The sequence below is a fragment of the Neopelma chrysocephalum genome, unplaced genomic scaffold (assembly GCF_003984885.1).
Source record: "Neopelma chrysocephalum unplaced genomic scaffold, ASM398488v2 Primary Assembly neopelma1_80b, whole genome shotgun sequence".
NCBI lineage: Eukaryota > Metazoa > Chordata > Aves > Passeriformes > Pipridae > Neopelma > Neopelma chrysocephalum.
In genome coordinates, this window is record NW_020897742.1 from 5,425,208 (window position 1) to 5,442,273 (window position 17,066).

The 17,066-nt window shown below is 36.9% G+C and overlaps 1 protein-coding gene across 5 annotated transcripts in view; it reads right to left on the reverse strand.

Moving 5' to 3' along the window:
• GREB1 (growth regulating estrogen receptor binding 1) overlaps positions 1 to 17,066 on the reverse strand; it is a 94,239-nt gene that overhangs the window by 63,740 nt on the left and 13,433 nt on the right. For 2 of the 5 annotated variants that reach the window (XM_027690302.1, XM_027690305.1), the window contains exon 1: positions 5,700 to 5,837. The exons of 1 other annotated variant lie outside the window; for it this stretch is intronic. In XM_027690302.1, the coding sequence (XP_027546103.1) occupies positions 5,700 to 5,723 (24 nt within the window). In that variant the 5' untranslated portion in view covers positions 5,724 to 5,837. Of the gene's footprint in view, positions 1 to 1,966; positions 2,026 to 5,666; positions 5,838 to 17,066 lie in introns of those variants that run through there. 2 more of the 5 variants (XM_027690308.1, XM_027690306.1) reach the window with 2 other exon arrangements.

Genomic DNA, 17,066 nt, shown 5'->3' on the forward strand with positions numbered 1-17,066 from the left:
CACAGCAATTCAGGACAAATTTATCCTATACCTAGGACAGACTGGGTATCCTAAGGAACACTATGGGCTTTAGAGCAGGGAAAGTAATCCAGGGCTTTTGACAACTCCCATCGAAATGGACTGATAAAGAAAGTCTGCCCTTAGCAGAAACTGAGTAAACTAAAGAGTATATGTGGGTTGTGTTAAGAAGGCTTGAAAAAATAATCAAGGTATTTAAGTGGGAAATCAAGAAGACACAGTTGATTACTAAGAAATTCAACCTCAGATACAACTTACAGGAGGAAATGTTTCATATTAAGTTGCAAATTGTTTGCATTATAAGATATTACTGACATTGCTACTTTAATACATTAATCCTTCCATCAAAACTGTATAGCAATAGATAGGTTTTCCCAGTTTGAGCAGCCAGCTTTCGTACTTCTGAAATAGTTTAACAGACTAATTTCTATTGTATCATTTCTAAGAAGAAAATATTAAGATGTTCCCAAGCTCTCCAAAAAGAATTTGTTATTGCTGTGACAAGAGACAGTTTATCACTTGCATAAAATGAGAGGTTTTGTTTGGATGCCCTTTGAACATGAGTTATATTCATCCAGTAACATTCAAAATCCATCAATACTTGTAAAGTCTGGTAAAATCTCTAGTAATTCTTTAAAACTTGTATTAAATATATCAGTCTAATTAAGAAGAAAAAATCCTAGGGTAGGGACTTGTATGTAAATGTAACTATAAGAAGAAAAATACATTTGGAGACAGCACAAAACTGATTCTCTTCAATGGTAGTGATACATACTGCAAAATATTCCTCATGGATTCAGTTCAACCACAAGACATCATCTTTTACTCCTTTATTTCCATGAAGCTATCTGTAATTACAGTGTTGTCTCTAACTTTGGATTTTGAAGAATAAATTATTTTTAATCTTATATATTAACATCTGTCATGTGTAAAAGTGATACTGTGTGGTAAATCTATTCCCACAGATTATATAAAATTCTTGATTGAGGACAACTATAAGACACTCTGATATTCACCCTCCACAAGACTCAGTATAGTATTATAGATTATGTCTTTACTATTAACCTCAAAATAAGGTTACTCCATCCAAAATGCCTTTTGGGAACAGTCACTGGCCCAACATAACTCCTAGAGTGTGCCTGGGAACTACTGCAAAGAGTGAGTGGAAGCATGAGAGCCATGCCAAGACATTACAACAGAAAACTGATTTCTGGCACACAGGAATTATTTCTGCAACTGTTTAATTTACTAATACATCTGTAGTTCATATGGGCAAAGACAAAGTCATTCTTCCAGAAAGCAACCTAGTTGCTCATGTACCACAAAATTATCACTTGTAGAAATAATTTACAAAGCTTTGCCTTAGTCAGCACAAAGCCACCTACAGGCACAGTAGACAGGTGGACTACTACCAATTTCTAAAAAAAATATTAGTTACTGAAAGTCAAATCTGTTTCCTCAAACTGTTCTGCCAGAATGACTTGGCAGTAAGAGAGAGGAAAAAAGGGCTCAGGAGACTGATGTGTATGATATAACACTGGAGTGTGGGAAACATTTCCTCATTTGAGATCACTTCCAGACCAATGTTTTACCAAAATTATTTTCACCAGAATCTTAAAAAAGGGTTCAATTTTCTTCTGTTAATCTTACTCAGAAAGAGAACCTTTCAAGCTTCAAAAGATGCTGAGAAATGAAATTATGATCCTCTCTTGAGCTCAGCTCTATCATACCAACAAGAATAAAATCAGTAGTCACTTATGGATCTGCTGATTGAAATCCATTTCTTCTGGGAAGTAATTTATTCCTCAGCAGTAAAGCTGACAGATGATTGAGTAGTCTCTAGTAATTCTGTGTTTCATATATGAATAAAGTTTGGCAGTTTACTAGAACCCATTTGGCCATTACATTTTAAAGGCAACATAAAACCTTTAAATAAAACCACACTTACCTTTGCCAGAAATTTTAGCTCATTCTCTGTGTTACCAGATCTTAAAACTTCTGTATCTCCTATGGAATTTTATGAGAAATGTTATCTACAGACCAGTCCAGATTAAACTTAATGGTTTCCTAATAATGCCACTTTGGAAATTACCTCATGATTAAACATAGAGACTCTGATTAAGGTTGATGACAGATCACAGAGAAATTAATCCTACCACCTTTACACAGCCAAGAACAATTCTGCTGCTATTTCCATAAAGTGAATATGCTGCAAGAAGACTACTCAGATCTCTCTACCTCTTCTCTTTCTTTTCCATTTGCGTTTAATTTTTGAAGGTCTGCCTTTGATTTTGAAAATCCGGCTGATTACAGACATGGATTTTCTCCTGCATTAACAGTGAGATGACTTCCTTCTCTGATTCATGTTTCCAAGCAACAGGATGTTGGAATGAGAGGTGCTGATCGAGAGATGCTGAGCTTTCAAGTGCACTGGAAAGAGTGGAAACTGGGAAGATATCGCTAAGGTTTTTGGCAACTTTAGATTCTGAGCCGAATTGCTTCTATTAATCACTGGAATCATTTCTGTCCCTCACAGTAGAAGCAGACAACTGGGAAATGTCTTTATTCTCAGGAGATTGCTGCAGAGATTCATACCACTGCAGTAAAATCAAACATAGGAAATTCCCCCCACCTACTGAAAAATTAAGCCCATTTCTTAACTGATATCTATCAAAAGGGATGAAAACAAACTTGGACAAATCAATGTTAAACCACCTCAATAAAAACACTATTAAAAAGCTTTTGTTTTCTTTTTTCCTTCAGGCAGATAAGAAATCAAAATTTTTAATGGATCATTCTTAATATGGAATTATTTCTTATCCACTTTGGCCACAGTAAAGAGAACTTCATCTAAACCCAAGTACGTTCCTATTTTTTGCTGAAATTTTTCAACTGCAAACCAATAAGCATTACGTCTGAGGACAGAGTATTCATTTTTTCAATGAAAAGGCTACAATTCATGCAGGGAAAAGTAGCAAAAATGGCAAATGAATATTTTCAACAGAAAAAGGTAAAAGGATTTCCTGATACATCTACAAAAAAAGAAAAAACACAAAAAACTTCTCATACAATCTCAACTTTACATTTAACCAAAAAAATAAAGTTGATGAAATTCAGAGCAATCTAAGTTGACATAAACCTATTAAAATACACAGCTATGCTGGGAGATCCAGACTAAGGCATGTTGGAAATTTAGTGACAGGGAAGCTAAGCTGAGACAGCCTACATTGCAGTTTTCTGGGGAAATAGAAAACTCCAATTGCTATCGGATTCCTTTAATTATTTAGGGATGAAAGGCTGTTTTGGTTTTAAGACATAGTTCAGTCTTCCTTTATGACTACAGAAAACTTAAACTTCCTTCACCCTAGTAACTTTTATGCCTACTCTCAAAACAGAGCTGAATTTTTCCAAGACATTCATTTAAAGTAATGTTTTGTGTTAAAATGACACAATATTTTGGCTTATTTTAATACAGAAGAAAAAATGCCAAAGTTCAAATTGCTCATAGCAGAAAATCCTTTGTGAAAAGCCATACATGGATTACTATTAAAGTTTTAAAAAATCATAATCATAAGCAATATTGGGACTGATGCCTTACAAAAATCTGTAAAAGAATTCAAAAGAAATCTTAATTAGATTTTTTTAAAGATGTCTTAACATCTGTTATTGACCTATTTCTTAATTACAATTTTCACTGGACATCTATTTTCAGACACGATGATGGCACTGATTTTCATTTAGCTGCTTTTTGTTTTAGCATAAACCTTCTTTTCATAGACATGTAATTCCTTAATATCCTGACAACTGGGCTAAGGAGCCACTTCATAAAAGTAAATGTGAGGTGGGTGATAGTCCAGTGCTGTATGAATAGTGCAGACTGAGCCTAATACAGGATTATGGCAATAAACACAGGCAGTGGCACTTCATCCTATAAATGCTTTCATATTCTTCTCTTCAGGACAAAGTCATACTCTGATGCAGATTTCTTTGATTTTCATAAAGGATATCATAAACTTTACAGGTATTACTAGGAGAAAATCCCTTATCAGCAGCTTCAAGCTGATATGTTTTACTATTTCTCTGGCACAGAACCCTGACCCTATGGCTGGTCAGGCAGCTCTGCCTTGGCTCCCATTTGGCTTTTGTGTGTTGCTTTGATCAGCTCCTGGCTTTGGATGAAAGCAATTCTTTCAGAGACCACCTTCAAACTCTCTTAAATAAAAAGAATTACATACATAAAACCAATTGAGCTTGTTAAGCAGCAGGAAGAAGCCAAGTAGAGGGAGGAGAAAGGGAGGGAAGGAGGTGCCACAAATCGGTGCTAGGAAGCAATGATCAAAGTGGTGACTGGAAAATTCATAAAAAATTATCTCTGAGTTGTACAGGTCTGGATCATTCCCTTTTCCAGTTCCATAAGTGCAAAGGCTCTCTCACTATTACCCAAGAGACATAATTCTTTTTCCAAGAATTGTCTTAGACATCTGTTCTGTACCTTTGAGTACAGCCACTTGAGATCTTAGAGTAAAGCAGCAGGAAGTAGACTGGCAAGCCAGGAGAGAGATGATCTTGAAATGCACTTTTTCCAAAGGAAATTCTAAGAAATCAGCACTTGGAGCATATTATTCTTCCTTCTGGTTACAGGTGTTGCAACTGTTTCTGAGAATCTTTACTGAATCCAAAAGGAATCTACAAAGAGTAATGTTACATTGATTGTACAGGTTAGCCTTTGAGCCATCCTCAAAACCAGACTTTTGTTTTTCCTTACCCCAAGCCTACCCCTCCAGGCTCATTCCTGGAAGCAGTGCAGCAGGGGTCTCCTGTGCATGGCAGCTAGGATGTATGGTTTAAGGACACTTTGGAGCTGTCTCTGTCTCTCAGCAGAGGCAGAGCCAGCCTCTGTGGCAGTTCTCCAAGGATCCACACAGAGTGCACAGAGGCTTTACCTCATTTACAGCAAATGGCCTCACTGCTTGGAAAACAGTTTCACTGATTTCTATTAGAAGAGCACACTACACTGTATCTGAATCATATTTTCCATCTAATGAACAAAGAGGGGACACAAATACAATGGGAGCAGCCTAAAATATGCCTCACCAGCTGTGGATAGCAGATACATCTCTAGATGAATGTATCACATTACAAAATAGATCTGAACCTTAGGTTACACTCTATCAGGAGATCAACTGCACATGTATTATATGTTGAAAATACATTAGATAAGAAACATCACAAACATAAATATACAAGCCAAAAGCATTAAACAAGTATTTTTAGTTAAAAGTACCACTACAAAATTCAAATTTAATTAAGAAACTGAACTTAGCAGTTTGAGATCTGAGCTGTCTTCTTTAAGAGTTTAAAAATTCAAGTTGTCTGCTTTTTTTTTTAATATTGCAAAGTTTTCCTGAGGACTATCCCTCACCCCAAAGACAGCAAATTACTACAATGTACAGAAAATGCAGACAAATTAACATATTTAAAACATGAATATTATCTGCAAAATGTCTCTCAGCTACAATATTTGAAGAGTAGCCTATATAAGACAGTGAGAGTATGTTATTTTAAGATGGTATTTTGTTATCTTAAAACAGTATTTCATTAAATAGTATTTTTCATCATGAAAATACGTAATAAAAAACATACTGTACCGTAATGAAAGCATGTGGTCCTCAGTGACTTACAGTAATTGACTCTCCAAGTTTCATATCCTGATTGCACTGCTGAACATCTTACACCTGTGGTAACTGCCAGTGATTATGTCTTTATGGAGTTTTCCTTTTTTTTTCATTTAGAAGAGTCTGCTGCTTGGCAAATTGTTTAGGACACTTCAGGCACCTGAGTCAGCACTGTACACAACTGAACAACTCAGTCGGGTCGCCATGACATGAATGTTCGCATGTCACAGTAGAGCACAAGAAGGTTTCAAAGCTATCTATTCTGCAACTATGGCAAAAACAAAGTAATGAGATCCTGGCAAGCTGTTCTCTAATTTGTGTGCTGGCTACACAAAATGATAAATGGTCTGACTTCATGTCTTATTAATATAGAAGTGCTGTGCTGGGTCATGGTGCTCCTGGCCATGTACACATCAATCTATCAGTCTGAAGCATTATTAACATCAACAGTTTTGTTGTAGGTTTTTGGAAGGATTGAAGGTGGAGTTTTTCTAAAAAATAAAGGTGTCTTTTTGTATTATATAGATATCAAAATTACTAGAGAAAGCATAAATTGTATACTGTGGCTGCTTCATTTTGCTAACAGAAGAAAAGATTAATAGGAGAACAGAAATCAGATATGTAGCAATATTATCTTTGTGTTAGTACTGTGCCTGTATCTTCTGAATAAAAGGATAGGAAATCAAAACAATATTTGAGAGATGTTCAATATAACACTGGATATACAAGGAAACAGCTGTTGTACTGTGTTTTAACAAATGCTGCATCTTTTTAGTATACATCTAGATTACATACACAGAGAACGTTTATTTCTGGTAAAGGTATATTTATCAAACATTTCCTTAGGTCATAAATTAAATCACTTCAGAAGATGAAAGCAATTATTCTGATAATTGAATGGCAATGTTCGGATATGTGCTTGATTTTAAACTCTGTAAAGTATCACTGAAATGAGTAAAATAAGCACTTGTTTAGGCTCTCAGTTGAATTAACGTTCTGTATAACCTTTATATGCAGGGTACACTGAACAACGAATAGACACTTTTTGGTACAGCTTATGAAACTTTGTTTTCACTCTTCACTCTTAGGATATGGTTTCATGACTGGCTCAAGCTACTCTCAACTCAAGTTACTGCTGAAAAGGAATGTCTCTCACTGTTGATCATATATCCCCCCTCTGTTGTTCAGTGGCATTAATACGACATGATTGAAATCTAGCCATTTTTGCAGGGTCATGTCTGGTTAAATCAGATCCCTCATCTAGCTATGCATAAATGCCATTAATATATGCAAAAGAGAAGTACCAGAAATACATGGCTCGGGAGAGTGGTGAAAGCAGTATCTTTTCTATAAAGATGCTTTAAATAACACTTCTAAATTTTAAAAATGAACCTTCTGACTCTTCTGTTACACAAAGGGCAAAAATTGAATTTTGAAGCCTTTTGAGGAATCACTTTGAGATTTCAGTGATTTAGTATTTTCACTGAAAGCAGTTTTCATATTAATGGAAAGTTTTCGTTGTTTATTTGGCAATTTAATTTTTTTTTCAATATTTTCTATCTATTCTCAGTGTTTAAGAGCCATTTGGACAATGCCCTTAACAACATGCTTTAACTTTCTGTCAGCTCTGAAGTGGTCACGCAGTGGGACTGGATGGGGGTCCTTTCAACCAAAATGCTCTAGTGTAGTCTAGATGACTCTATTCTTAAATTTTAGATGAAAGCACTGTATGAAAGAATGTAAAAAAGGAACTGTATGGAAAGTAGTAAATAATTACTTAGGAAGGTGACTGTTACACTTTTCTGTTACTATGGAACTGCACTAGAAGTTTTATGAATGTTCTATACCTTACACCAAATACATGATGGGGACTCGGTCATGTCTTTCAAGTAGGGTACAAAATCATTCAGCTAGGAAATGCAGGAATCACTGTCTGGTTTCCTATCAGCACTGTGCAATTGTATTCCTTACACATATTAACCTGATCAGATGGCACTTAAAAGATTATACTGACAGCCAAAGTTTAGAGAAAACCAGAGAAAACCAAATACTGCAAGAAATACATACGCATAGATGTGTGTGTAAAAGCACATGATTTTTGAAAGAGTCGCTTTTAATAATTTACCAGGTCAACAATAACATAAGCCAGAAAATTCACATTTTAAAGAGGTATAACTTGATTGATGCCAGCCTAACATACTTGCACCATAACTGTAGTGCATCCATGAGCAAAATTTCACCAGGATGCTGCCCAGGATGTTGTCTAGAATGAAGTCCAGGATGCTGCAGTGCCTGTCTCTGATTCTGCTTTGTGGCTGGAAACACCACATCTATCTTAAAGAATATTAGCATAGGGTAGGTGTTAAAGAAGACCCTGTTAACCTGATATTCAGTAATGGAATGCAGAAGTAAAAGAAGCCTGCCTGCTTTGGATATAGGCATGGAGCAAAAGTTTCAGAGGAGAAGAAAGGGCAAGAGAGCACAAAGGGGCCTATTGTGCTTGATTAGTAGCCAGAGCAGGAATGCCAGGAATGGGCAATGAGCATGGAGGTTATGTATAAGAGATCTTGTATACAGAAGCAGTGGGAGTTGGTCAGTATGCAGCTGCTGATACAACATACATTAGAAAAGAGAGGCTCTGCCTGATGAAATGAGCTGCTGAATCTGCGTTAAATGAATGAGTAATGCAAGTGATGAATTGACAGAACAGTTGTTAGGGGAAAGCTGATCATGTAGTTATCCCAACAAAAGGTATGTAAAATACATACCTTATACCCCAGGCTTTAAAGAAAAGAATCTTGTGTTTTATAGGTCCTTGCAAGGCATGTTTTCCAAAGTTTGAGAACACTGGAATAGAAGTGAAACATGGGATATAACCTGAGTTTATGACCTCAGGGTAACAAGTTTTTCAGAAGTCCAAAGCACAGACTAAGATACAAGCACAAAAAATTATAAAAATAATCATAAAAATAATTTACCAGGACATGCATTATAAGGTAGAATGAGGAAAGAGCTGGTCCACTATGCAATCACCAAGGAAAATTAAGAGATGATTGTAAAGTTTAATGCTGTTAAACTTGAGAATACCCTTGAGAAAAGGGTATTTATGATCAAATGACTGATTTGTCCAGCAGCTTTAGCAGGTAAAAGTGGAAACCATTACTTGACAAAACTTAGCTTCCAGTTTGCTTCTAGCTCCATATCCCCTGATCGCCTACACTGCATACACATTAGTTTACATCCAAGCACTGTGCTCTCAGCTTTAGTTCTGTGAGTAGTTCCATATGGCACTCCTTCCTCTAGGCAGCATGGACAAGGTTGTGTCAAGTTTGCTTCCATTACAGTTCCCTACACAGTTCTCCAACAGCTTCCCACAAGGTCTGGTGCCCTCACCCACCTGTTCTCACTCCATGCTCTCAGGCGTGCAGCACGTGCCATGCCACAAGGCCATGAACTAGCTGGCTGTGAAACATATACTTCACAGTATGGTCATCTGAACACACATATACAAAACCTGTGCCTCAGAGGCACAAAAATCAAATGAAGAGCACTGCAGACACAGCCCATCAGTTCTGAAGGACGCCACCCTGAGCAGAGTGGGTACAAGCCACTGCACAGCATGGCCCCTGGGCTGTATCTCCCTGGACAGTGTGGGGCAAAGAAGTTGAGTTCTCCTGGGGTAGCAAGAGCTGATCAGAGATATCAGGATTTTAGTTTGGGATGTTCTGTGTAAATTCTTCTAAGGCCTTTGCCTGCATTTTTTCTTTTTCTTTTGTGTGGTTTTTTTTTTATTCCCTGTAACCTCAATGTCCTTTCACTGTTTGACTGTAAATTGGAGATAATATCACTTCTGTAAGGTGCAGAGAACAGTTATACTCAAGATTGCGAGCCATTCTGATAATACTGCCAGAAAAAACCTCAGGAGACTACTCTTCAGTTTTTGTAGATATTAAAGAAACGGGAGTTTTAAAAAAGACATTGAGGAGAATTGCAGAACAATGTGCAGATATCTACTGTGAAGTACTAACAAATGTGAAGGAAACTGAGGAAGCGAGTGTAGCGACCTGCTATTTATAAAGGAACAGGATAGCTGGAATAGGATTATCTTTCATACAAAAGTGTGTTAAAGGCACACAAGAACCTTTTAAAATACTGTTTTGTATTTAAAATCATACAAGTACTTTGGTTCTTCATATCACTGAATTTGAATGATCTTAAACATACTATATGTGTTTTTTAAAATCTCTGAGAAAAAAAATCTTATTAAGGAGTAAAATAAAAGGTCAATTTAGCTTTATAAATCAAACAAATGTTTCAATAATGAATCGGGGGGGGGCGGAAAAGCAAGGAAATACACATTTGCCAAAATGTAGAGACACCAATAAATTGCTATCTTTTCCTAATTCCTCCTTAAACACCAACTGCACAAACCCTCGAGACTGAAAATTTAAACAGGGTCATGCTGACCTTTAAGGCAAGGAATGGACTTAATTACTGCAACAGACAACCATGAATCATACCTAACCAAACCTCCCATCCCTTTTCAATAGAATGCATTATTAATCAGACACATCGTTTTACAACTGGTACAACCAGTTGTCAGAAAAATCCTTCATTTTCTCAAAACACAACAGGAATATTTCAGAATGTCACAAATCTTTCTTCATCACACTTAAAAGTCACTGAAACTGTTGCTCCTTTCATGTCTTGCCCACATTTAATTTTTATTCATGTGCTGTACAAAAGCACCCACTACTTGTTCAGTCATGCTGTACCTGTGTAAAAATCCTAAATGCATGTTCAAAGATAATTTTTTAAAAACTTAAAAGCTACAGCCTGACTGATACTTCTGTAGCTATTAACAACTCTAACTGTTCAAAACACTTCCTAAGGAGTGTTCCTTCATCTCTAGTAATTGTCGTATCGGCAAAAAAGCCTCTGAACCTCCAGGCTGAGTAACATCCATTTGAGTGCTTAGAAAAACAGCTCTTAAGAACTCTCAACTTTCTCTGCTCCCATTGTGAAAGACCTCGTATGCCAACCCATGTGACGGAGGACGCTGTACAGTACATCGGGTCAGGAGACAAGATGTGACACCATCTCATACCTGGGGAACAGGCACATTACATTTTGTTGTGAATGTGAACTGAAACTAATTGAACAAATCTTGTACTCAGTGTGTGTGATTTGATATGCTTGTATTAACCCACTGCCTACCTCCAACTACTGAGACAGCAATGGTGCTTTTCCACTGCAAACTATTAAAGATACTCATACCATTTCTACTCATAGCCATGTCTTGCACTATTTCCCAATCTGCCATTTATGTGCTTTAAATCCCCATATATGCTTTGGAAGGAATCATGTCCATGTGTCCCAATAGATGGCTTTTTTTCATATTCAGTGAATCAGAGATGAACACATATCTTTGTTTGCAAGAGAAACAAATATATCACAGTGCAATTACACTCATAACTGTTGTAGTGTAGTACAATTTTCCATCAGAACCTCTTACCTCCAGTGACAGTTCAACATCACATCAAACTTTCTGTAAGTGTTACAGTGATTTAAGAACAGGTTCTCCTCTATAATGCATTTACTTAGGTACACAGATGGCATCTTATTCCTTTGGTTTGCCAAGCTGCTTCACAGCTTCATGGCTTTCAGTCACATGGCTGCACTAGCAAACAGAAGAGATCGTGAAAATTTTTATGCTAAAAATCACTGGCATGTAAAAATGTTAACAGTATTGGAACCATGTAATGCTGAAACAACACAAAACACCATGTCAAAAGATTAGCAACTCTCAAATATCCATGCAAGTGTCACGTGCTTTGGGTGTTTGTTATGCCAGAGGTATAGACGCTCTCAGTGTGACTCCAACCAAAGCCAACATAGATCTCATTCAATCTATCAAGTCAAGTGTAACCACAGCTATACTACAGTGTTCCAGGTCTGCTCCTCTACTATGGGTTGTACCGGTCCTGTTGAACTGAGAGTCAATACCAAACTACTTAATTGGTACTGCACTGGTAGCCAGCGCTGCAGCCTCCATATTAATTTCTCATCACCCTTGTATCCCAGACCTACCTTACCATGCATAACAGAGCATTACCAGTGGAATAAAAATTAATTGGCCAATAATCCAAAGGTGCTGTAATAATATGGTCACAGTAGGTTTTAGGTACCCAAGTAGACAGGCAGGATAACAACAGAGTCCTTTAAATACTAATAATAAATAATAATGGCCAGTCTTCGTGAACGAAGATTTGGGGAAAGGTCTTTTTACCTTTCCAGCCTGCGCAATGGATTTTTGAAAATCACCCAGAAGCTCTATTAAAAATATCATTATCAACAATTAAGAAATAAATCCTTGTTTTATCCAAGGAAAGTTGAGTAAGCAGCAACATTTGCTTTCATTTGCATCTGGAAGGCTATGGAACAACTTCCAACATAAGAAACACAATATGAATTGGACAATACAAATGCTGACTCTCTCTATATCCATGATCTGTCGGGCTGCTTGTGAGCAATCCTAATGCTGTTGCCTTTGTAAATGCACAGCAGAATAGCACTTACCAGAATTGAGCCCTATTTGACATTCTATCTTGCTCTGGTTTGAAATCATTACTGCATGTTCTGCAACACATGCACTAAAAGTATTAGTAGAAAAGGCAAACCAGAGCAATAGATCTATTAAAGAAAGCAATACAAATTGCAAGTAGTAATTTTTTTTAACCATAAAAATCTTAAGACAGCACAACAGCAATTATATACTACACGATGACAATCACATTCTCTCTCACGCATATACGTATGTGTTATATAGTCCTAATGTCTATAGTGTTCATACTTGTAATTATAGGAAAAATTTCTTTGCTGAAAGGGTTGTCAAGTATTGGAACAGGCTGCCCAGGGAAGTGGTGGGGTCACCATCCCTGGAGGTATTTAAAATACATGTAGATGTGGCACTTAGGGACATGGTTCTGTGGTGGATTGGCAGTGCTGGGTTAACAGCTGGACTCAATGGCCTTTAAGGTCTTTTCCAACCTAAATGATTCTATGGTTCTATAATCTGTTTATACGGGAGTGCACTGTGTGCACTTTGGGTCCACTGTGTCAAAAAGGCAGTTAAACTTGAAAAGGTCCAAAGAAAGACAAGAAGACCAAAAGGATTAACAAGCTTCAGGACTATCTATTTAGCTGGGATTCTTCAGAATAGAAAAGAGGTTACTTAAGAGGCATATACTATAAGTCTACAAAATCATAACTAGCACATCAAGGGTGCATAATTTCAGTTGGCTGATAGTGTCTCATATTTTTCAAAAATACTGGGCATTGCCCTCACGTTTGAGTACTACCCATTGTACATTGTCCCTGCAGCAGAGAACAGTCTCTCATGATTGAGAAAGAACAGAGTTCATGTGACTAGATGAAAGAATGGAACAGCACTCTGAACAGACAGCATGAATAGTACAAAATGGTACGTCTGAAACACCATAACTGGACATACTGCACCAATTGACATGTTAGGAACAAGCTTTTATGTAACAGCATAATTCTTGCCTTTAAGGATCACTTTTTCTTGCCTTTAGGGGGTGGCTCTTACACAACTGCCAGCATCCGTTTTCCCTGTAATTATGCATCCAGTATATTTTAAACACACATGCCACTTGTCCAACAGCAGCAAACATTTCATATAAAAGACAGTTTGTTTCCTACACATTTGATGAAGGCTCTTTCAGAAAAATATCTTAGCTTATGGTATAATGTGAAAGCATGAGGAAGATGCATTCAGAAATGTTAACCCAAGACCAGCAGGAAACATTTAAACTTCTAATACAAACTTTGAAAGGCACAATTGTCTTTGATTCCGAGAAGGTCACTTCGTGTGCCCACCACATGGCACCTGACTCACGACTTTGTCCCATATCTCTGATTTTGGGTGGATTAAAATTATCCTTATTTTTTATAACATATCCTCATAATTAATGTTATTATCTCAAGTTTTGTTTTTTAAACCTATATATGGTTTCTCACCATAAAATCCAGATAATTCTACTTGCTGAAAACACAGTGAAAATTTCCTTGGAAATGCCTTAGATCTCAGAGTACTACCTAATTTGTAAAGTTGCCACTAGACCTTCAGGAAATAGCACCATGTTACAAGTTTTGAAGAATAAAGAAAAACATTCTATTAAAGGTATCCAAACAACAGCCCTATGACAGAATATGAGATAAACTATAAATGAAGAAATATCAAGAATTTATCCTATGTAGGGAAACATCTCCATAAGTATTGAGGAATAAATATAACTGTTGCTTGTCTACAAACTGTCTTAGACTCAGGAACATCATCTCTAGCTAAAGAAGAGTATGAGTCAAGCCTACAAGAAGCCCAGGTCGCTTTCTGCTAGAAATATTACTTTTCTTCATATTTCTTTTTTCTCTTTTATCTCCTGTGTCAAAAACTGTGAAGAAGAAAAGGCAAGAATAACTATTCCATACAATTGCAAACCCTACGTCTACTAGAATTCCGTTATTGAAGTCCTTCCATTTCTTCTAACACTCTGATGACTTCTTTCAGTGCTTGACATTATGGACTTGGAAATTTTATGTTATTATCTTTGCCTCATCATCTTCTGCACTCAATTACCAGTCTATATACTATATGAATAGCATCACCCTATTAAGGTGATGTCCTTTACCAACGTAGAGCTCTATAGAACTGTTTCTGATTGAAGAGGTTTTTATTTTATAAGCAAATTTGAAGCTTTGATTCCTTCAAATAAATTCTGCTTATCACTTTCTTAATTTTTTCAGACAACGATTAAGAAGCTCTTTTTAAGTAATAACTATATCCCAGTGATAGATAAAAATAAATCAGGTGGATAGGTACTACCTGTGCATGCACACCTATCCACACCTACACACACACAGAGTCTTATGTGTTCTTAGGCTGAGGCTCAGTTATCAATGCCTAACATGACACTTGCTTATACTTAGTTTCCTTCATCAATTGAGATTAATCAGTCTACTTGCATGACCTCACAAGAATTTTGCACAAAATATGTCCGTTACACAGGGTTATAATTATATAACTATATAATTATTGCTATTAGTAATTCTTTCTCTATATGTCACATTCAACAGCCCTTAGTGACAGACTCCTTGGAAATTAGTTTACTGGAAGGCCCATACAGATGAAGTTCCTGCCATTAGCACTACTCAACAAGGCAGGCACTCCCATTCATGTGAGGCTGCAGCTTCTCAGTAACCCCACCCATTTATCAGCTACATCCAAACAGAGAATGTTGCTCCTTTGCCATGTCTATATTGCTAAATAAAACCAGGTCATTGATTGTTGTGTGGCACAACCATGCTCATTCCCTTGGATACTTCCCTTATGACTTTGTTGACATATTAAGTGTGGGTTGAGTCAGAAGTTTTAATCAATGCCTGTGCTATGTTGCAAGTCATCAGTGATGCTTTCACAGCATGAAACTGAACGGTTGCAAAAATGTTTTAGTGGGAAAAATCCTGCTGGGAGTATGTGAGGTCCATGCGCTCTGAAAGAGTCCTTGGTGTATGCCATTCCCAGCCCTGGCACTGCCTGGAAGACTACTGACTGCGACAGACCAAAATTGTGCCAGGATCCACTCTAATTGGAAGTTCCAGTGCTCAGGCTCAGCACAAACTGTTTTACTTAGCTTTGCAGACTCTGCTTTAAAGTCCATGTGCACCCTGGTCACAATTTTCCCTTCTTTGTCCTACTATCTCTGACTTCTTTCCTATTCACTGTCTTTTTAAAACTTTTTACTCTCAATGCCCTCTCCAAAAATGATATACACGCTCCACTTCCACCTGCTTCTCCTTTCCAAGAACTGGAATGTTCAGCAATGAACCAACTAATACTGACACCATTAGACTTTACAATTATATTGTTATGAAAGATGAAGTTGCATTTTTAGACTGTTGCAAACCCAGAGGCACTAGAGGTTGTATTGCAGCTGCACATATATCCATGCAACCATGAGAAGAGACACAATTTTTTTACCTTTAAACTGCATAGATTAAGTAAATACATGAGAAAGTTGAATATCTGATTCATTATATTAGTAAAGTTTCTACATCAGCCCTAATTTTCTGTGAGTAGATTGTCCAAACTCTGATTTAAGCCTTGTCTTTGCTCCCTGCCTTTGGTTACACACAACATCACTGAGGGTGACAGGCTGCTCAGGCCACTCAGCAGCAATTTCTTTAGGCTTTTCCCATTCTCACAAACAGGTTTACATTTTTGTGAATCTTCATTCACAAAATGTATCTTTATTAGTTTGCGTATTTTAAATTGCTTTTACTTCCTCTCTGTTACTCTGTCCTTTCACTGTGCAGTATCAATGAGCACTGACTGCACAATTTTTGCTCTCCATTTTTTGAGACAAGTCAGACTCAAGACAGACATGAGATTCAGCACAAGTAAAAAATAAGAGCTAAGTAGTAGCAAGCCTTAATTTAAAAAACAGAAATTAAAGATGAGAACCTCATTTTTGTAGGGGAGGTAATAGAGTTTGCTTCAAAATGTCATCCGAACTTAGGCTGTAACTTCTCCAAACATGAAACCAGTACTACTCAGCAGCATTTACTTTTCATTTGTTTTCATATTACTCAAATTCCTGTGTACTCTCCCATGGTACGTAACATGTTTTCCATGTAGTTCTTTCTAATAAATTTGTGACAGAATTTAAAGATATCAGTAATCCATACATCTCTAGTTAGCCACAATCAAAACTCTATTCTGAAAGACTGTCAGATCAAAAACTTGCTAAACACCATAGGAGAGCACTTTGTCAGAAATTATTGTAAAATTCAAGTTTAACTATTTAATCTAATTGCACCATATCATATACACTCCATTTTTGTATGTGACATAGTTTAGAAGTGAGATTTAAGCCATCTTTTATGATGAAAGCAAGCATATGTGTAAGACAAAGTACTATGGAAAAGCACAGGAAGTCAAACAAAAAAAACCAAACCAAAACCAACAGAAGAAATAATAAAAGCAAGCCATTTCTTCATTTTAGTTCTGTTACATGATAATTCCAGTGGCTACCCTAGCTCTTTTATGAGGAAAAACAGTGAATCATAGAATGGTTTGGGTTGGAAGTGACCTTTAAAGGTCATCTAGTCCAACCTCCATGCAATGAGCAGGGATATTTTCAGCTAGGTCAGGTCACTCAGAGCCCCGTCCAATCTGACCTTGAATGTTTTCGGGTATGAGGCATCCACCACCTCTCTGGGCAACCTGTGCCAGTGTTTCACCACTTTCATCATAAAAAAAATACTTTCCTTATATCTAATCTCCATCTAACCTCT